This window comes from Notolabrus celidotus, chromosome 13 (genome assembly GCF_009762535.1).
Source record: "Notolabrus celidotus isolate fNotCel1 chromosome 13, fNotCel1.pri, whole genome shotgun sequence".
Taxonomy (NCBI): Eukaryota; Metazoa; Chordata; class Actinopteri; order Labriformes; family Labridae; genus Notolabrus; species Notolabrus celidotus.
The window spans coordinates 11,294,499-11,317,485 of NC_048284.1; the positions used below are offsets into that span (position 1 = coordinate 11,294,499).

General features: G+C 43.0%; 1 protein-coding gene across 1 annotated transcript in view; it reads left to right on the forward strand.

Moving 5' to 3' along the window:
- Positions 1–22,987, forward strand: part of LOC117824178 (pleckstrin homology domain-containing family G member 1) — a 94,299-nt gene that overhangs the window by 44,667 nt on the left and 26,645 nt on the right. Inside the window, exon 2 of the mRNA XM_034699591.1 lies at positions 17,051–17,622. Coding sequence (XP_034555482.1) covers positions 17,051–17,622 — 572 coding nt within the window. The remainder of the gene's footprint in view (positions 1–17,050; positions 17,623–22,987) is intronic.

Below are 22,987 nucleotides of genomic sequence, written 5' to 3' on the forward strand. Positions count from 1 at the left end.
ATTGTTCCTGTGGTGGACATCCTGCAGAGAGTGTTGTGGAGCAGACAGAGGCCATCAGATAAGAGGGACTGCTGCTGTGGCTTTCTGTCATCAACAGGTCGTGCTTGGCTGAACTGAGGAGCCGAGACGCTCTCTGTGTGTTTGTCGAGCTAGAGGTGCTCATTATGGACGGTCCATGTGTGTTTGTGTGAGGGGTGAAGACGGCAGGGGGACAGTTCTGGGGTCTGGTGTAGAGGTTTAAGGGCTTCGTGGGTCAACGGATCCTCAAACCATTAGAGAGAGGAGTCCTGCTTCTTGGGGTCTAGTGTGTGTGTGTGTGTGTATCTGGGGATAGTCCAGGGGGTCTCTGTTATTGTATTGGTGAGTAGAAGGGGGCGGTGCTTGCAGGACCCCATGCTGCTGGGACCAGTCCCTGTCTTTTAAAGAGGGACGACAAATAGTCAACACATTGGCTTTAGTGCGTGAGACTGAGGGTCTATTGTCTCTCGTGTGTCGTCCGTATGGGACACATGGCCCGGCACGTCCCGAGCTGCAACTGCCGCCTGACAACATACACAGTGCACGTCAGAGCTGAGTGGTTCCTGACCTGTGGGTTGTGACACCAATGAGAGGCAACAAGATGAATCTAAGGGGTCTCAAGAGGAGGACGGGGGGGTGGGGTCTTTTTCTTGGAAGTTAACCCGAAATTTTAGTTCCTCTGAAACATGAACAGAAATAACTTGCTGTTGATAATGGGGAGTCAAACAGAAATCTTTTCTTTCACAGAGAGCTTACTCCCTAAAATTTCAGAATGTATCTTTAAAGCTCCTGTGAGGAGTTTTCAGCTGTTTTTGAATCAGACTGAAATTACTGCTGATGCCTCCTTATGATCTACAAAAGCAACCAAGACCATCAGATAGAAAAATGATTATTTCCAAATCATTATTTTTAATGCATGTAGGTGATATGGGATTAATTGCATGCTGATGAAAAAGAGGTTTAACTATTTCTTCATGCCAAAGATTCTTAGCAAGTAGGAAAATAAGTACAGGGCAGCAACTAAATAATTAGTGTTGCTTTGTCTACAGGGGGAGCCAAAATCAATACCTAAAACCTAAAAGTTCCAAACAGGAGCTTTAAGTGTTGAAATGTTCGCTTAAAATTCATCCATACACATCTCTTATATTGCTCCCAGTCATTATTCATGGGTTTACTCAGTTTTGGTGGCTGTTAGGAGAAAATCATGTGCCCGTGTTGAAGCAACAAGATATCAGAATCAGCTGATTTGACCAGGGATTTTGACATTTGTCCACGATTTTTAGTGAACTGACCAAGCAGCAACCTCCTGTCTAAAATATGAGTCCAATGGGGAAGTGCTAAAAACTGCAGTTCATCGAGGATCTGCCTGAGGCTGGCTCCGGAAATGCCGGAAACCACATACACACCAATTCAACAAAGCCAAAAGACGAGTTTATCTGGATAGCTCATTTCTCGATCGGCACACACTGTACGTGGGTGAATTTTTTTCTAACGCGTCAATTTCAAAGATATTTAGATTACGAGTCTTCCAATGAGAGGCACAGCTGACTGCAAGAACACTGTAGCTGTTGGCTAGGAGGCTCAAAGCCCGCCTCTTTACGTCACAATCACTCGACAGCAGCAATATGGCTGCCCCTGTGCTTCAGAAACAGATGGGTGACGTCATGGATGCTACGTCCATCATTTATACAGTCTATGGTATTGACCCAAATATAAGACAAGTTATTTTTTCCTTGAAACTCATTCAAAAAAAGTGGGGTCGACGCGTCAATATATTCTTGGTTTAGTCATTGAATGTCAATATAAGCTACAACATTCAATGACTCTCAGTCATTAAAGGTACACTTACTTTACAGATGAGGCCAGCTTAGACTTTCTATTACGGTGCCAGGGGGATGAAAGATGGAGGGACAAAGTTGCACAAAAATAGGACAAGTTAACCAACAACTGAGGCCTAGTTACGATGCTATTTCAAGAAAATGTTTATCAGTGCAGCAGAGGCATTAAACAACTTTTAAACATGGAGGCACAGAGTGGATTGTCCAAAGATGGCAGGCTTGAAAAATGCTTGTTTAAGAATGTTTCTGATAAATGGATAGATGTAATTGCATTTATGTAATAGGCTGCATGTTCATTCAGTTTCTTATGGTACTAAAATACTGATTCTATAAGCGCTTCATTTACACACATGATTATATTTTACTCTGTTTAAATGTGTCTTTTATTTGGAAAAATACGGTATGTTGCTCTTAATTTACATACAAAGAAATAGACAAATGCTGAAAACAAGGACAACAAGCTCTATAAAGGTAACGCAGTCATTGTTCACTGAACTCGCAGGGTAAGTCTGTGGAGTAAATTGCACTTGTATTAAGTTGGGGGACTTAAAAGACAATTACAAGACTGTCCTGACTTAAACTTTTTAAGTTTGTCGAGTTCTAAAAAACCTTTAATTAAGGCCTTTAATTATACTCCAATTGCCACACAACTTAGTTTTACAACGCAGGCCTTTAGTTAAATTGTTGATGTCTCAAGCCTACTCTGAAATAACCGTAGTTGTGTCTCTGAGACGAGTAAACTGAGCTTAATTAGAAACGGTCTTGTACACAGAAAAGTTTTGTTGAATGAAAGATGTAAATTTGCAACAGGTGATGTCTCAAACTAAGAGAAAGGGGGAGTCCAATGTTGATACGGATACAAAATCAGTTAAACTGAATATGATAGCTGTGCTTTGAAGTAGTTTGATGGATCACAGGCCATAGAGTCTGCATGAACTGCACTCTGAGACAGTGCTGCCTGTGTCCATTCCCCCTCATGCTCATTTACATCTTCAATCCCACTTCTGACATTCTGCATGCTCACTCTGCCCGGCCCTTTTTCTCTCTGATCTGGGACACAATGAGCGCTGCAGTGTCTCGCAGTGGACGAGGAGCTTTTGTTTGAGCTGGCTCCCGGCCTATTGATCAGCCGTGAACCCCCCCTCTCCTCCTGTAAAGTGTGTGTGTGATCTCTGGACTCTGTGCGCCAACAGCAGCGGTTCAGCTGCCTGCTGAGCATGCAGCAGACGCACACACTCACAAAAGGTGGCGCCGGCCTGAGGAACGTTACAGGAACTGAGCTAAAAGTTTGATTTGGGGAATGAGAAGGAGAGGAGGACAAAATGAAAAAGTGGGGAAAAGATAAAAGAAAGGAGAGAAGGAGAGGAAAAATCAGAGGAGGCTCTTAATGTGGAACTCCCGGCTCCTTGTAATTTGCTGCGGGAGAGAGGGAGGAGGAGTCAGGGGGAGGGGAAAACCCAGCAGGGAGGGAGCAGAGGCCATTCAGTCTGACACACACACACACAAATGGAAACACACACATGAACACTTTTAGACACACACATGCAGGCTGTGGATGTGTTGCAGTAGGAGAGAGGGAGGGAGAGAGGCACTCAGAAGGAGGAGAAGAGGAGATCCTCAGCAAAGTAAAGTGAGAGGAAGAGAAGGACTATACACATCAGGCAGAGGAGGGTGTGTGTGTTTGTGTGTTTACAGAGGAAAACACCGCCTTGGAGTGTGCGCTCCTGTGTATGTTTTGGAGGAGTGGACGGCATGCAGGAAGGATTCAAAATGACGTGAAGAAACTGGGAAAACTAAAGGAATCTTTTCAGGCTTTGCAGGGAATACAGTTTGGAATACTTTGGAGATGTGACCTGCTCAGGAAATCCAGTTTTCCTGAAAACCTGTGCCTCACTTTTTAAAAAACTTCACAGTCCTAATTTTATGGAAGAGGAGCCAAGCCACAATGCCCACTGGTAAGCTTATGTTTAAATAATCTTTATTTGAAATATACCACCCAGATTCTTTGAATTGCAGCCTCACAGAAAGGTGACTCCTTGATGTGGTGGGACCATTTTTCTCCATCAAAGATGTTTTATGTCAACAAACCTCATCAAAGAGACTTTAATCTGATTTATGTAGAACAAGATCCTGTTCATGTTGTCTACATACGATGGATTTTTTGTTCAAACAATCATTTCAGATGAAGCTTTTTCTCAAGTGGTCAAACTTCTGTCAGCAACTTTCAGATACAAACATTTTTCATGAGTCATTGATGGTTTCAGCTGTTTGTCTTGGCGGCTCTTTTGTGCGGTGTGTGTGATATTTTGTGTCAGCTGACATCGCTGTGTGAAGTGTCTTCACAGCGTTTGTCTCCAGGCAGCACGGTTGTATGAACAGCGTCCTCTGGTTGTTTTCTCACCCCTGGTGTTGAATGGAGCGTGTTTGCTTTCTCGCAGACGTTGGTGGGGGGGTTATAGTCTCTAATGATGCTATAATGATTATGTGCAAAACATGAATTTGCAGGTTATACATTTTAAATTGAAAGTATCTCTAGATGTAATGCTAAAGTAAGCACTTCAAGAAAGTTTAAAAATCAAATGGTATATTTGTCCATCTATTTCAATTTATCTAAACCATGAAGAGGAGAATGAGACAAACATCAACAAAGAGACTTCTAACTCTCTCCTCCTTCTGTTCCCGACCTCATATCTCTCGGGGCCAGCACATGTGCCAGTCTCCTCTTGCTGGCTGTAGTTGTGACCGAGTGTTGGGATGCCATTCTGCAGCCTGTGACCCAAATTAGAGCCTTAGGGGCAGCAGTTTGGGGGGTGGCCACAAATGGGATAGAGCAGAGCAGAGCAGGAGGAGGGGGGGGAATAATTACTGTTTAGAGCAAACTCTTTGGTTTAGAGGTGCCGGAGACAATGGACCCCTCCGTCCTACTCCTCCTCCTCCTCCTCCCACCATGCTAGCTGGTTCAGTCCTCTGGGAGGACATCTGCCCCCCATCCTGAGCGCTCACGTGCAAAAATCTGCAGCTCTGTGGAGGAGAAAGAAGGGCGCAGAGTGGGGGGTTGAGCAGGTCCCTATGGGGCAATCTGTCTAATATAGAAAAGAAATCAATACCTCTCTAATCTTGCATCTTAAAGGGGGAAATGCAGGAGGGTCCAGAGGTGATTTTTCTCTCAGTGCTGAAATCCAGAGAATGAGGCTAGTGTGTCACACTCAGAGGGAGGGCCAAGGGTGTGTGCAGTAAGGGGTCGCATGGGTGTCCCATGGGTGGGAGTTAGAGTATGTATGTGTGTGTCTGAAAATAGGGAGGTGTAAGTTTGCTGTTGGAGATGTCTTTCCCACTGACGCTGAACCCTGGTTGCCGTCAGCACACATTCCTCTCTGATGTCAGTAACAGAGGTGCGCTACAAGAGACTCCAGGCTTTAATTCACATGATTTGAAGATAAGGGGGTGTTAATGTTGTTTGAATGTGGTGGGATTTTATAAGTTTTTGATGGTTTAACTAAAGCCAAAAACCATTTGTTGCTTATTAGCCTCACAGCTGTGTGTGTGTTTACTTTCATCCTGTTTTGCGAGGCAATGAAAGCCACAGCAGTCCATAAAGTTGCACATCTACTTCTGTCTTTACCAGGTGTGACACGTGGTCAGATGTTTGAAGCTGTCTTGTGCTTGTTGTCATTCTCTCCAAATTCTCCTCTTCCTTCTCCGTCCATCCTCACAAACATCTGCATTATAATGTCAGTCCCCGTCCTGCACAGCTCTTTGTTGCTCAAGTGATAAGTTGCTTATTTGAAACCCTGCCCCCCTGTCTCCAATCCCATCCTTCGCCTGTCTCTGTCTCTCCCACCTCTGCCCTATCCCTTCATCTGCCCCTGCTCCTCTGCGGTTGTTTGGTTGTGGTGTGAAATCCTGAGTGACACTTTAAGGTCCTCAGCGTCAGTTGTGATCAAGCCTGCGTCTCTATCAGAAACAAGAGACCGGCCATAAGATGCGAGGCCGTAACGAAACGGGCAGAAACAGGATTAAAACTGTCTGAGGTTTCAGTTTGAGGTTATATAAAAAAAGAAGGTTGGGTACTTATAGAACTTCGATAGAGAGATCAGATTTTAAGGGTTAAAGGACCACAAAAGGCAGGATTCAGCGTGAGACAGAGCGAGTGGGAAATGGAAAAGAGAAAAAAAAGGAAGGGAGTGGGTGGTGTTTGACCTTTGGCCCTTCATCTCATCTCTCCTTCCTACTTTCATTCCTTTGGATCCTCTCCTCCTCATTTCTCACTCTCCCTCCGACACTTATGTCCCCCGTATCGTCATATTTCTCTGTTCTGCTACCTTTTAGAAACTGCAGCTTGAGGTTTCACGAGATGCTGCAAGAGTGAAGACAAAAACAGTCGGGCCTTAACTTCCAACTCGTGTTTGGGTAAACACAATGTTTCCCAATTCTTTGGTTAAAGTTTCAATGCACTCAGGGGCCTCAGAGCTGTAGAGTCAGCAAAGTGTGCACGGCATTGAGATGCTTTGCCATCTGGTGGGCCTGTTTTGGCATAAACAAGAACACACACGGACAAACAAGTTGATTAAAGGATCCATGAGCAGAATGTGTGGTCATGTCCTGTCTGAAGTTTTGTCCCAGTGTGCAGGTAGTTACCCAGTCTTTTTTCTTGAGTTTTGGTCATTCTAGATAATCACTGGAACCGTCTTTTTTTGTGCCCTTCTATGTAGAAGAACTTGGCACCTGTTCATGTTGCTTTAAACATCTCTGGCTCTCCTGCTTGGGACCATATAGGTCACTCTTAGGTGCCTAATTGTGCTTTTCAGGGAAAATTTTCCACTTTACATTGTTCCTCTAATACATGCATGCCAAATGGAAATCATACCACTTTGAACCCTCTTTCACTCAAGCACACAAATACCTGAAATTTTCTAAAAAAAAATTGAGGATGCTCAGCCTCCAAATTTTTCCAAAGTTTCTTGTTGACACTCGTTCCTCCATGTCAGACAAGGGGGATGTGAATCTCAGGAGAGAGAACATGTCGTTGGAAGCACACCGCAAATAGTGCGTAGCCTCAGTTTGATGTTTAAAACAAAGCAACAGAGGCCGCTATGTTTGACATTTTTGCACAAAAGCTCTTTCGGTAACAAATAAGGCCTTTAAGTAGGGCTGTCAACATTAATGCATTAATTGTGATGGGATTAAGCTCTGAAATTTACTTGTCAGTTTTTTGTAATCGTTTGCCTTTTTTGACGCTTTGGACACACCTTAGTTGAGCCCTGACTCCGTTAGTGCCTTGATGGGAAATAACCACACCACTGCACTTCTGAATGACATGTTTTACTCCCAGACTGCTCAGTCATCAAGTCAAAAGTGATGTATATTTAAATTATAACCAAAATACATGGAGTTTGAGCTACCACTTACGAGCAAAGCATGCAGGTGCAGCTAATCAGACTGATGTTAGTAGGAAACCAAATCACAAAAGCCATCAGAGAACATTTTTGGGGTGTGTGAATCATCACAGACCTGTGAATGAAACTAGATTTTAAGAAGTTAACTACAGCACTGGTGGCAACCGACTGCAGGCAAGACAGCATGGTGGAAATCTCATATTTAAGGGACAACTTCAGGTCTGCATGACTTGATATGCCTTTCTGTGGCTGAGAACAATAGTTTCACATAGGACCTGTATGAAAGAGCGAAAGCAAATAACTGGAACTCCTGAAAAGTGCTATTCTTTTAACCGGGGATCCCTGGATGTCAGTGAATAATTAAAATGATCGTGTAATAACTGCACACCATGTTAACACGGACAGGACATTTTTTGTACATGCACTCCTACATTTTTCTCAAAGTGAAACAGAGTTGTACTTGTTTCACAGAATAACCTCTTTGAAGCTCCTACCTCGAGGTCATGGTTTCAGACCACCCTGGTGTAGCTGTGCAGCATTTATTTGAATAATAATTCTAAAAGGCAAGGTTATAAAGTGTTTCATTGCATTCATTTGCTTCTCAATACAAGGCATTTTTTATGAATAGGTGAAATAATGGAATTTTTAATTTCATAAAAATTTGATTAATTGCAATCAACTATTGAAATGCTGCGATTAATCTTGTTTGGCAGCCCTACTTTTGACATGTTTAAAGCCCTCCTAACTATGCCATTTATATATTCAAAAAGTACAAAGGAACAACGCCCACTGTGATTTCCTCTTGGGTGAGACTCAGTCATTTGAATAGGGAGTGTTATGAACACATGTGCACCAAATGCAAATCTAAGCCCTGGAGGTCTGCACCGCACACACAGGCTGGTCAGTGTGTATTTTTATAAAGTAAAGTATACGCTTGGAGAGGGATGGTCCGAGCCTAGAGGAATGTCCTGTGGAGCTCATATACACATAGCTAACGGTTACTTCATGACCGGCCAAACATATACAGAGGCTGAATGTATAATAGGACGAGGGAGGAGATGAATGGCAGGAAGGGAGAAGAAAAATGGTAGGAAATAAGACAGTGGCTGGAATGTTGAGAAAATTTTGTGTAATGACATCAATGATAAAGGATTGAGAGAACAAATGGAAGGGAAAGAGAAAACTAGAAGACAGTGATGTCAGGTTGCAAATGATGATGACTTCTTCTGTATGCGTCGCCCCCAAGCGGCAACCTCCGGTCTCAAACTATGAAGCCCATGTGGAAGTGTTATAAACTGCAATTCATCAAGAATCCACTTGAGGCTGGCTTCAGAAACAACGGAAACCGCATACACACCAATTCAAAAAAGACGATCTTTGCAGCATTAATAAACATGTTTACAGCCTGGTTCAAAAAACGGCTTGGCCCTACGTAGCTAATTTCTCTATCGGCACACACTGTAGGGGGAGTGAATTTTTTTCTAACATGACGGTTCAGAAGATATTTAAATTACAAGTTTTTGCCCAAAGAAGGACATGACTGACTGGAGTCCCGGACGGGAACACATAGCTGTTGGCTAGGAGGCTCAAACTCTGCCTCTTTACGTCACACTCTGCCTGGTTGAGTTCCGCATTTCCAATATTGCTGCCGCCGCCGATTGGCTTCAAAACAGCGTTCAGGAACAGATGGGTGATGCCACGGATACTACGTCCATTATTTTACAGTCTATGGTCGCCCCCCTTTCCCTTCACTGTCATTTTTCCTTATTTACCTGAGTTTTCAAATTGTCAGGTGTACACCAGCTATGTGAGCTTGCTTCATGGTGGACACTGCAGTTCTTTGTGTTCGTGTAATTCAGAAGTGGTGAGACAATTGGCAATCGATCAAAGGAGGGGAATTTGCATGTCACAGATCAGAGATGGACATTGAAGTCATATGCAAAAATCTGCTTCGACTCTAAACCCAAATCTACTCACTGTGTGGGGCCAGTTCCATCCTTCAATGGAGTTGATTTAGTTCATTAATGGCCCTTTTCCACTACACAGTTCCAGCCCGACTCGACTCGGCTCTACTCGGTTTGGGTACCTTTTCCACCAGCCCGAGTACCGACTCACGGTGGGCGGGGTCGTCATAACACAGCCGCACGAAACTGCATTCACGTCATTTTGAACGTGACACCAACACAACAATCGCAAACAATGGAGGACATGGTGCTGCTCGTTCTGTGGCTTTTTGTCGCAGGCCATGGAGAAACTTTGCGTGCAGACATTGTACAGTACTGATGTCATTTTTTTTAAATGCCGGGTTTGATTCATGACTCTTCTGTGACGACATTCTCTGACCAATCAGTGGCCGGCAGTCCGTCGACGTCACCTTTTAGTATCGGCTCAGCTCGCTTGGAACCAGAGCAGAGCAGGTACGAAAAACTGGTATCTGACACGAGGTACTGCGCCCGTGGAAACACAACACAAACCGAGTAGAGTTGAGTCAAGTCAAGAAGAGTAGGACTAAGATGGGCCGGTGGAAAAGGGCCACTTGTAGTGCAGTTTCAGGAATTTTGTTTTTTCTTTTGATTTCATGACGGAAGAAAGTCCCAAAGATTTTAAGATTCATCCCCTCTAAATAAAAGGCCCCATTAGTCTCCACATGCATGATATAAATTTTGTTACATATGTGTCTGACAGTGTCCCAAAGCAAAATTTACGACATCGTATGAATCATGAACCCAAACACAGACACCCAGTGTAGCATAAGTAGAGCTGCATCTAGGCCTATGAGGTCAGCATGGTGTTACCCACAGCATATCTGCCTCTCCGCTGGTTACTGTAATCACGCGTTTACGCCAAACTGATCCTGAACTCGCTGGACGCAGTCAGCCAAATGTAATGTAAGCCTTCAGAGCCAGCCAAACCGAGTGTGTACTTTCCAAAGATAGATTTCTTTCACCACGAAATCCCCTCCTTGACTTCATTGTGTTTTAGTGCCGAGGGATACTCCCTGGTAGTTCTGTACAGGCTTTGTTGCTTGAACCAGCATACCTCACATTGTTAGTTTATTACATTTGTTTTAAACCCAATAATTAGGGATACCACTTAAGTCTGAATGCATACGATTTGATTTTAGCCGTCCTGTATTCAACTTCTGCACATGACAGAGTACTTACGTGTTTTGACGGGACTTAATGGTTTATATACCCAAATAGGATGTTCGCATGCTCGTTATAAAACTCTCACAGGGCTGTCTGAGCTCCCTGTGAGGGCCGTAAAGAGTCAAGGGTGCTCACAGCTGTTTGCTGACCACTCCAGGATGAAGAGCTCTTCAGGTGACCATAAAGTGTGCGACTGAAGTGTACGGGTTAAGTGTAGCATGAGTCGTTAAACCTGGCTGGACAGGTAGTGAGGCTTCAGACTGACTGCATGGATGGGGGGAAGAGTTATTAGTTCTTACTCGTGGCTTTTTGTCTCATACTTACACGAGTGTGAATGAGTGTGCATCTTTTAAGGCTCTGAATAGACATGATCTTATTTTCATCAACCATCAGTCTGAATTGATTGGGAGATTTATTGAAAAGGAAATAAGCCAAACTTTTTCACAAGTTTTCCTCTTATTCTGAAAAACAAAATCACAACTACATCCATTTAAAATCATCTGAGAAATACTGTGTAGTATGGTTTAAGGCTCTTTTCAGGCTCTAGAACCACTAACCAAGGTAAACAAGTTTTTTTTTGCTTGTATATATGCGTCATGCCTACTTGTTGTTCTTTTGTGTTTATAGTTGATGTTATTATTATTATATTTATATTTATATTTTTATTTGTATGCCTTATTCTTATGCCCTTGCACAGAGAGAGCACATTTTACCAAGACAAATTCCTTGTGTGTTCAAGCATACCTGGCCAATAAAGCTGATTCTGATTCTGATTTTGAACAATCAATCCCAACATTTTTTTTAACACAAAGGTTCTCAGTTACCCAGGTTATGATAATTCAAAGTTTAATCTGAAAGGCAGAGGCAAGAACAGAGGAAGCCTTTCAGAAGAGAGGTGTCTTCAGAAACTTTAACCATGTGCGGGTGCTTTTTGGGTAAACTTTGAATCCCAGTATTTTATCCTCCTTTGCTTTCCTGTTGTGAGAATATCACTCAAATTTGCTGTAAGTTAGGCTGTCTTGAGCTGTTGAAATGCGTCACATGATCAAAAGTGGAGAAAATAATGTAGATATACTCTGAAGGTAAGAAAACCCAGTCAAAATGAAGCAAATTGCCAAACACGGAGCCTGCAGGCAAATAATGTCAAACTGGTGGCTAACAATGGCAGATCCAGTCTTTTGTTCTCCTTGCAGGTTAACATCCACATGTCTGTGCTTGTTACTCATTGCACTGGTTGAGTGGTTGTACACCAGTTTAACCAGTCCCAGCCTTACATACAACTTTAATCTTCATGTTCTTGATCAAGATACTGACAAACCGCAAACACTGCACTGCAAGATGCAGTCTGTCATCTGTGCTTGTTTACATCCGGGTAGTAGAATATCAGAGCATTAAATAAAAAAATAATCAAAAATATTGATTATTTGTTTAACAGACTCAGAATTTGGATTCCAACTAGTTTAGGTGACGACATTTGATTGTTTAAACATGAACATCCCTAGATACAGACTGAATTTTTCAAAGTTTCAATATTTAAGGGCTGTTTACATTTTTTTTGATTAACTTCAAAAAGTCTAATTTCGACCAATGCTTTTGCGTTTTCTCATTTGAACCTAGTTTTTGTGTCTTCCTAAGTTCAAAACACCACACGTGACTCACAGTGTTTTGCCAGTGTTTTGTACCCTCTCTTTGTGTACATTGTCAGTCCAGTCCTCCGTCTGGTTCTCGCTGTTTGCCTTCCAGACAGGCCTGATGTTCAACATTATTAAACTTGGCCACAAAGCGCCCTGGCTCTTTTGTCTTTTTCAAGTTAAATGAAAGCCAGAGATTGAAGCCAGGTTGTTCGGGCACTCGCTGCTATTCTTGCTCTCCAGTTTGGCAGGAAACACAGCCCTCACACTATCCTAATCCTTGCATGCATGAACCTGTGACACACACATACACACGCACACACACACACACACACACACACACACACACACACACACACACACACACACACACACACACACACACACACACACACACACACACACACACACACACAGAGGAGAAACAGTCCCAACCTGCATGCTAAGGACCATAATTAGAGATCATTTACAAGGATCAGGTTGAACATAATCTGGACAAGAGGTAACTAAAGCTAGGCCATCTTTGCTCTCTGCCTGTGTGTGTGGGTGTCTGTGTGTGTATGTGTGTGTATAAGAGCCAACTCACCCAGGAAACGGCCAGGGTGTGCCCCAAACATGAAGCTCAGAAGGTGGGAAGGAGGGCCTGGGCAAATACAAGATGGAGCAATCTCTGTCTGTGATGTTTGGGTTTCACTGCGAGCGGAAACACATGGCTTCTGTCTATTTGCTCGACTTGTATGTTTGTGTGTGTGTCTGCTTGTGTGTAAAACGCATGTTGCACGTGTGCACATTGCTGCTTGACCGTATCTTGCCTCTATAGCTGGTGTGAGGACCATTAGTTTATTAGCACTGTTGGTGTTATCTCTGGAGTGATAAGCCTAATGCATTTAGTGTGAAACTTACACACAGAACAAAGATAAGCTCACATTATCTAAAGTGATAAGGAAGAATAAATCATAGATTTGTCAAAGAGCTACTAAAATGGTCAGTTAGGTATTAATGTAATGGAGTGTAATGTGAAGTAACCGTGTGTGTGTTGTGTACAGTAACTTAAAAGCAGTGTGATGTTTGTCTGGCAGGTTATGTGTGAATGGTTGGTTTTCATTCATTAGATTCTTCTGCTGTCTGATCTGTAATTATTAAAAAGTGGGTCAGGCTTGTGACTGCAAACGTTCGGATGGACACACAAGCACACACACACACTGGCGTGCAAGCACGCACAAACAGTGAATCCGTTCCAAACTTGTCTTGAGGAAAGCACTGTTTTCATGCCATTTTAGCTTTTGGACGCTCTGGTTCGTCTTTGTTTTCCTTGGCACAGCAGCAGATCAAGATTAAAACTAGAAGGCTGTGATTCAGCACATTAGACTCTCCCTTTGTTGCTGTTTTTGAACTGTGGATTAAAAAAAAGTAATTTTCCTTCTGAGAAACATCAAAACAAGGAATTAACTTTGTCTTATTTTGTCTTTGTTGCTGTAAAGCAGAACAGACATGAGAGGCTGCATCCCTCAAACCGTCCTACCGTCCATCAATAGATTCAATTAAAAATGTCTTTGATATTGGAGTGTGTTAGTTATAGTTAAAAAGAAAAAATACAACATGTCTTACACTGCAGTCCCTTCAGATGGCCTGTTTTAGCTTTGCAGCTGTCAGTCAGAAACTTATAGTATCTTTATATTTCTTCTTTTTAAAAAAAAAAAATGTATTTGGTCACCCTTAATGCCTGTCAGTGGGACACTTAAGGTGTTTTTCCACCACAGGACTTTTACCCCGGAACTAGGGACTTTACCCCTGAACTACATGCGTTTTGACTGGAGGAACCAGGGTCTAAATTTACTTCAGGGGTAGATAATCTCCCCCCTGAAAAGCTCATGCTTGGGGGGGTAGAAGTTTTCAAAGGTCCTGGGACTTTTGGTTGATAGTAACGGTGTTTGTGGAGTTTACACAGTTGATGAAACACAGAGGGAGTTCCTGGGAATGCATACTAGTTTAGTTTTTTATTAAGATTTCAAAATATTATTTAATATAATTTTTTATCTCCTTACGTCACTGGCCTAATTTGCACAATCCACCCGGGACTTCAGCTTGCGGTCGAAACGCAGACAACAATGGGGGCACAGGAACCTTTTAGTTCCGGGGAAAGTGGTTCTAGGGGCTAAAAGACCCCAGAACTCTTGGTCGAAATGCACCTTTGGATATCAAGAGACTGGGACTGGTAACCTTGGCCAAGGGTTTCACATTCAGAGTTGCCATGCTCATAGCTCCCCTCGTACTAGGACAGGTCGCCTCCATGGTACTGCTGCTGTCTCACATAGAAAACATTTCAACCAATGAAAAGCATTAAACAGAGCTTGTGACTGAATCCAGTTCAGTGTTCTGTTATTCAAAAAACAATGGGTTCTTTAATTTCCTGAAAAGCTGTAGTTCTGGAGATATGAGGTTTCAGTCTGACAGCAGTGTCATGCCAATTGTTTTTAATTAAAAGCTACAAATAACCAACTCTATCATACTACTCTTTAAAGGTGCTATATATATAAAATTTGCTTACTTACCTACTTGAATACTCATTTCCGACATCAAACAGCACTCTGATGAATGACCTGATGCTAATATTGACCAAGATTTTACAAAGACTTAAAGAGGGCTTGAAATAAGAGTGAATGAAATGCTTTTAAGACTCATTTTACATTCCGGGTCGCTTTCTCTTTTATCATAACAGATGAAAGATCTGTGATTGGGTCAGTTGCTAGATGATAAACTTAGCTAGCATATGACAGATAAGGAAAAGAGCTAGTCGGGCTCAAGTCCAAAGGTAAGCCTGCTTCACCTATAGAGCTCTGTAAATGTTCAAATAACAGGAGCCAAATACCTGAAAAAGTGAAATGTTAATGATTCTTTTTTCAGAACTCCCATAGTGTAAGGATTAAATAAACAAAACAAAAAAGCAGTGTCTCAATTCAGTGATTTCCAGAATCATCTGTGATGTTTCCATTAGACACCGTTCTAACAAGCATGCCTTCTGCTTAGCTCTGAAAAAAGGTGTCACCCCTAGCAGAAAGACCTCCAAGGTACCTATTTGAAAGGTGAGCGAGTGGGTATGCACCGTGTATTCTCTGTGCTTGTTCTCAGGTTCACGTTTCATGTATTTGAACTTGAGTCTGTGATCTTCAGAGCTTTGAAGTGAGACGGGCTCAGGCTGAGTCGACGCTGCTGGCAGCGAGAGCGCGGCTCTGTCCTATAGGGCACTGCTCTATGTTGCCACAACACTGGAGCTGCCTGGGTCACTGGTGTATCAAGCTTTGATGATAAAGCCTGGTGTCAAACTCCCACTGGGCCGGTATGAGGCTCTCTCATGTGTACTTCCTTTCGCTGGTCCGTATTGTGTTTTGTGCTCCCGCTTTTAAAGTCTTATTAAGAAGCAACCTTGGAAAACGTTGAGGGAAACTTGGAAGGTCTCCCTACGATACGCTGCATGTGTGGTTTCACTTAAGTTGGCCGAACTGTGGGGCCTTGGGAGGGTAGGTAATCATATCTTAACGGATCTCCACAGATACTAGGTTGAGAGCCAGTTTGGCACCAGGTTCACGCCAAATAGACTCCTGTAGTCACATACACACACACACACACACAGACAAACACGCACACTCGTCTCTCTTGTCTCTGCGTGTAAATAGAGCTTTCATTCATGGCCACAAAGGGGAGAGTTCTCAGCATTACACTGTTAATCCTGTCATTACACTGAATCTCTCTTTCAGTCCGCAGCAAAAATCCTCCAACACATACAAACTTACACAAATGTGCATGCCTTCTCTCACCGTCCTAATACTAGAAATGTTTCTTTGGGTGGAACTGAGGACAACCTGTGAGGGCAACCTGTGAGGGCTAATAGTCCGGTTGGTCGGTCAGACTGTGGTCAGCGGGAATGTCAGGAATCAAGGCTCTAAACAGAGACTGTAAGGATATGAAAGTGGCATTGATAGTTTCAGATGTAAGGCACAGTGGCTCTTTTTAGCACCCAGCTTGAAAGAGGAAAATTGAGGGTCTGCCAAACGTCCAAATTTCATTAGAATTTTAACGACTCTGTGTGGACTTTCAGGCATTAAAAGTTAATGACCTTAATCTTTGGAGCTATTTAATTACTTCAAACTAACATGATTTGACACTTTAAAAACTCACATGCCTAAAACATGTCAACTTATCAAATTTAATTTAATTTATGCTTGAGTAATTTGTCCCTAATGTTTCCCTAACTGTGATTAAAGGCACCTTTTGACTGTCTGTCTATGCTTGATGTTTTTTATCCAACACAAGGAAAGTTGTGTCTTTCGGTCCAAGTATATCAAGAATTTGAGCAAGTTTTACTCCGATGTGCATCAGGTTTCTTGCACTTTATTCATCCACAAAGAAAGACAAGATGCTTTTTGACATTGTGCTTAAACTATTACAAAAACTGGCCTTAAATATCAAACACATGCGTTTGATACTGGGAAACTGAAGGGCAGCAAATGTATTTGCAATAATAGAAATACAGAATGTCTTTGGTTAACCTTGGATTCATTGTTTGTTAACTTTATACCCAGGTGTCATGATTGATTTGATGAACCATATGTAACAAAAGGATTAGCGATTGTTCCAGGACCATGTAAACCAGCAATAGCTTGACATGACTACTACACAAGGGGGCTTCTCTGTTGTGGGTGTGTGTGCAACTTTTAGCCAAGATAGTGCAACTTTGGAGGGTTCTTTTGGCAACTAGCTATATCATCTTTGTCGTTATGATAATAAAGGTGGAACATGTTAATCATTCTTCAAGGTAGATGTTGTATTGCTGAAATCCTCTCACTGAAATGAATCAGAAAGCTGGAGTGTGCATGTGATCCTGCTGTTGGTGCTGCGAAACGACCCTCTAAATCATGAATGCACCAGATACTAAAATGTAGAAGAAGATGGCTAGTATTTTAAATACCTTGAATAGAAGTCATTAAAGATCTCTTTCTTTTTCTCATTTTGTTATTCAGACGATTTTAACTACCTGCCGGATGCATTGCCTCCTCTTCCTGAAGTCCCGGACTCCGGCTCTGTCCTGAGCTCCGTTGATTTACCGGCTCGCTGCCTCCGCAATCCGGCCTTCCTCCACGCCTCCTCCCGCTACTGCTCCGCCCTCAGCATGGACTCGTCTCCGGACAGCGCAGAGAGACCCGTCAGCTACAGCTCCACGTCTTCCTCCGCTTCCTCCAGGGACAGTCACTGCTCACTGGGTAGCCGCTCCACCCTGGTGCAGGCCCCTCACTGTAACCCAGTGACCTCAGACCAGGACTCTGGGGCGATTCGGTTGGAACTGGTCCCAGCCCGGCAGCTGGGATGCCAGGAGGAAGATGACAGAAATGATACAGGGGTGGACAAAGGGAAGGGACAAGGGAGACAGAGCAGTGCACAGACTCCAACAGAACATTCAGAGCCTGAACTCGGCCCGGATGGAGGAGAGCGGACAGGGCAAGGGCAGGGACCTAGGACGTATGTAGACAGGGTGGTGCAGGAGATACTGGACACCGAGAGAACCTACGTCCAGGACCTGTGCAGCATCGTCGAGGTAAGGACCTGTCATCCACAATCATAACTTAACTAAACACAACCTTTAAAAGAATTAAAAGCAGAAGTATCTTATCAAACACTGGCAGGACTATAAACTTATGTTAGCACATTTGGCAGGACATCAAGTGAGGAGGGAGGCCTTGAACCAATTTCTGCTTTTAAAGATTGTATCAACTCCAAATGTGGAGTCTCAGCTTTCACCCAGGAAGTGTGTGTGCAATTTAAAATGATGAACAAGGATTAATCTGTTTGGCTAAAGAATCAGCTCATCTGGATTTAGTTCACTTTAAAAAGGACTGAAAGAGACACAAGTAATGAGACAATACTTGCAGCCCACAACACCTCATATTGGAACAAACAGACGGAAAAAGAGAGGAAATGACAGGTAGAGTGAACATTTTGCACAATTAAATATTAGAATAAAAATAACAATTGCCTTATCTAAAAGTTGAATCAGTAAAATGTTAAATAAGATGATATTATGGATTTAAAATATGTATTTATACAGCCAAGAAAATCGTTTCACTGATATCACAGTTTATAACACTGTCCTTGTTCAGCTAACATTGTTGATATCATCACTTCCCCTTATGGTTTAAGTTGCTTTGTATTAGTCGGCTTAGAGATGCCCTCACCAGCTCTGCTGCTGTTGCGTGGATTGCAGGACAGGATGTTTCTCAGTAGCTCCACAGACAGTGCCCGGTCACTGTCAATATTTCCAGACTCTCAAGACCAGCCTGAGATGGAAACTAATGTTTTTGCCACAGTGTCAACAGGCAGAGGTGAACTGTGCTGTAATCCTTTACATGGATTAATTTCATATTGTGTGTGTGTGCTCCCTAGTGTTGCTTCAGTTGTTGAGGGTTAATCACTGTACATCTGGGGGTTTGACCAATCAGATCCAAATGTTTAACACAGCTGGGTAATAAGTAAGAAAGCAGGGTAATACCAAGCGGCAGCCTCCGGTCTCAAACTATGATGCCCATGCAGAAGTGTTATAAACTGCAATTCATCGAGAATCCGCTTGAGGCTGGCTGCAGAAACAACGGAAACCACATAGACACCAATTCAAAAAAGACGATTTTTGCAGCATTAATAAACATGTTTACAGTCTGGTTCAAAAAATGGCTTGGCTCTACGTAGCTAATTTCTCTAGCAGCACACACTGTTCGGGGGGTGAATTGTTTTCTAACGAAACGGTTCAGACGATATTAAGATTATGAGTTTTTGCCCAAATCAGGACATGACTAACTTGACTCCCGGACGGGAACACATAGCTGTTGGCTAGGAGGCTCAAACTCCACCTCTTTACGCCACACTCTGCCTGGTTGAGTTCTGCATTTGGCCATGGATTGGCTTCAAAACAGCTCTAAGGAACAGATGGGTGACGACACGGAGACTACGTCCATATTTTATACAGTCTATGGGTAATACTCAATGTTACTGTTATAAAATAAAGTTCTATGTTCAAAGTAGTACAACCTGCAGGATGGGAAACAATGGTCCGATGAAAAGAGACAGTTATTGAAACAGGAGCATGTTACTTTGGACCTTTTGGCAGTTCTCCTCTGTTTGAACCGATGTAGGACCAAGTTGAGGCCTGAGCAGAGGAACGTCATAAATGCGTTCATTCCAGTGCCTGTTTGACCTTGGTCTTTGCAGGAGTACAGGGGGGCTTTAAATCACCAGATAACACATCCGTCAGGACTTTGTGGTTTTCCTCCCACACGTGACACACACCCCTCGTTGCCTGCTGGGAAACCCTCCGACACAATAAGGTCACCTGCGCTTACAGGCGGGGTTTGGCCGAGATATACGACACCGTGCCATTGTGCTGCAGGCACAGGCACAAATTCAAAACTTTTTTTCTTATGCACACACACAATACTGTGTGCACAAACTCAGATAAATACACCTTTTTCTGAGGTTTTCTTTGAACTGCGAGTATACACATAGCCCCTGGTCAGAGCTTTAGCTGCTTTGTTCAGGATTGGGTGTAGTGGTTTGCATCAAAGGTAACCCTCCTTTCTCTTTGTGTCTCTATTCAGCTGGCTTTGGTTCTCTATGAAACTGTAAATGCACATCATGCGTGCTGAAATGTGCAGCACACATGTGAGGCATGTTTTGCATTTGGGCTCTAGAAATTGTTTTATTTTGCATGCATGTGTTGGAGCTTTGCCCACTTTTTCCATATCCTCCCTCTTTGCAGTGCTTTCTCCCTCCCTCTAGGTTGTCGGTTCATGGGTCAGTCACATACAAATACACACATACGGACACTGTGTGTTATTTAGGGTTAAAGAGGTTCATTCTGTTGTCAAATAAAGGGCAGGAAACTTGTATTCCCTGAAGACGTGCTGGGATTAAGTTTAAGGTTCTGTGGTTTTGGCCTGTCACCCCTGATTGATGTCCCATCCCCTCCTGTTCCTCTTTCCTGTCCTCCCCTCTATAGGTGAGGAAAAAAGGAAAAGAGAGAGGAAAATAGTTTGAGGGATTTATCTCAGAGATAACAACGTCTAAAGTAGGTTAGAGAAACACTGAACAGAGCTTATAGGAGCTACATTTAATAACCCTCTGCTGCCTCTAGACTTCTCCAGACCACCCAGTCCTGGAAGACCCCACTTACAGGGCAGGACAGCTAATTCTTCACCGGGGTAAAAGACACACGCATTTAAGCTTTCTTCACCTTTTAAATAACAGTTCCAGTGAGTGCACAGAGGATGGATTGCACTGATTGTATCTGTATGAATAGAGCTTTTAACATGACAGTTAAGTCCAGCTCCGACCTGGCTATTATCAGCACTGTCCTGTTTAAGCTGCTCCTGCAACCCCTGTTTCAATAATCCTTTAGCCCATGCTGCTTCCTGCAATGAAATAGGGTGTGACAGCCTTAACACAAATATTTACCCAGACTCCCCTGGGCTCACCTGTGTTTCATCTGTCAGCGGGGTGTTGTGGTTCACACATAGTTAAACTCACACTGTGCCCGCCTGTGTGTGTTTTTTGTGTGCTTACAGTAGATATGTGCATGCCACAAGGTTGGAAAGAGGATGCAATACATCTCTACAATGGCCCTTACAGGTCAACCTTCTGCAATTTGAGAAAAGACTAATTAGAGAAGCAGAAAATGAATCTTAATCAGTTTGAAAATTGATGCACAACTTGAAAAGAAAACCAACTGCAGAGTGAGAGTGACCTGGCCTCTCCATGGAAACACCTGATGTTTTCCAACATTATGTTTATGTTCTGCCCCATTTGAACCATTCACTGCTATTTAACTTTGCAGGGATTTTCCCATATTGCTTTAACAGTTTTCTTAATCAGCCTCTGTTTCATCTGCTTCTGCGTTCCTCTTTTCATTTTGAGGACACCTTCGGGACACCTGTACATCTCTGTGTTTAAATTTAGCTTTGTTTGTGATTTGTAACTTGGGTGTGATCACCCCACTCTTGGCTCGACCAGTGTGTGTAATGAGGCCTATCGTTTAGCCACAAACAATCTCAAACACAAAGCTCTGATCTTTCTTTCCCTCCACCTCTTCCTCCCTTCTCCCATGTCCCTGCCCTGTGACCTGGACCACATGCAGGCCACTGCAAATTGGAGTTGACCATGAGTGTGGAGATAAACTCAGAGCATCACTTAAACGTTTTGGATGTTTGTATTTGGTTTTGTGTGAAGAATTGACTTCCTACTGCGGTGCAGAGTGAGGGAATCACTGAGGTTAATGGTTAACACGAGATAGTATCATGTCAAGGCGTGTTATGACTGATGCTTAGCAGGGAGTGAGTCTGAAGGGGTGTGTGTGGATCCTTCTTGGCTGGATGTGATGAGTGAATGTTTCAGGCCGGGGTCAGATCTGTGACCCTACAGCTAATCAAGCATCACATTACGCATTACCGCTGATAGTTGACAAAATCTAAACGAGACCCCTTGACGTGACCCTTGACATGCGACTGGCCTGCTGGTGTTATTGTGTAACTCAAATTACAGAAAAACAAAATCCAGGCCTGAAGCTCTAAAACCCTTAACGTCCAAGATGGCTGACATTCTCTTCATTCTTTGTTTAAGATGAGATCATAGTCTCTTTTGACATCGCTTTCCTCCCATCATCAAACACAACACAGTGGACCGCTGAGGCTCGGCTTTTATCATGATAATGATGGATAAATACATAAAACATTACCTGAACAGAAACCACAGAGCTGCAATGGAAATAAAGCAAACAGTCTCTCCTTTTTTCTGCTCTTTGGTAGCTTGAAAACACACAGTGTTGTGTGTTTGCTGAGTGTGTTTGTGCATATTCAGGGATTTTTTTTCTGAGCTGTGGCATCTGGTCCTGCTCAGTTTCTATAACCGTTACTGTGCTGCTGGATGCTTTAACCCTCTGAACCCCTATCTACCTGCTCATGTTTGAAACTTAAATACAGCTGTGTTGATGCTTTAGTGGAAATGTGAGTTATTGTATGCACAGGTGTTTGAAATGCTCCTGTACTGTAACTGTATTTTAGATCTTAGAAAATGTTTTGTGAGCAGGAGCCGTTACTGTTAACTGTCTGCTGCCTGAGTCAGATTCATATCAGCTGACTGGAGGCTGTGATTAAATAAAAGGGAAGAAAAAAAAACCAAAGAACTACAGCATAATTATGAAAAAAGACTAATTAGAGATGTCGTGACCAAGAGGCAACCTCCGGTCTAAAAATTTGAGTCCAATGCGGAAGTGCTAAAAACTGCAGTTCGTCGAGGATCCACTTGAGGCTGGCTCTGGAAGTACCCAAAACCACATACACACCAATTAAAAAAAGCCGATCTTTACAGCAGAAATAAACATGTTTACAGCCTGGTATAAAAGACAAGTGCAGTCTGGATAGCTCATTTCTCGATCGGCACACACTGCAGGGGGGGGGATTTTTTTTCTAACGCGGCAGTTTCGAAGATATTTAGATTATGAGTCTTCCAATGAGAGGCACAGCTGACTTGATTGACAGGCGGTAGCTGTTGGCTAGGAGGCTCAAAGCCCGCCTCTTTACGTCACAATCGCTCGACAGCAGCAATATGGCTGCCGCCGCCGATCGGCCTCTAAACAGCTCTTCAGAAACAGATGGGTGACGTCACGGATCCTACGTCCATATTTTATACAGTCCATGTTTTAGACCAACTGGAACAAAAATACATGCAGTAGAGATGTAATAGTCCAGCTAACTTCATTCCCCATCTCAATATGAGTAAGGTGCAGAATATTAGACATGGATAATCAGCATGCTTCTTCTGCAGATGGGACCTGCAACAAAGATACTTCAGTTAAAAACAGCCAGTACCTCTATCTGTCGTCCTCTCTTCTGCTGTCACTTTCTCTCTGCAGGCTAGAC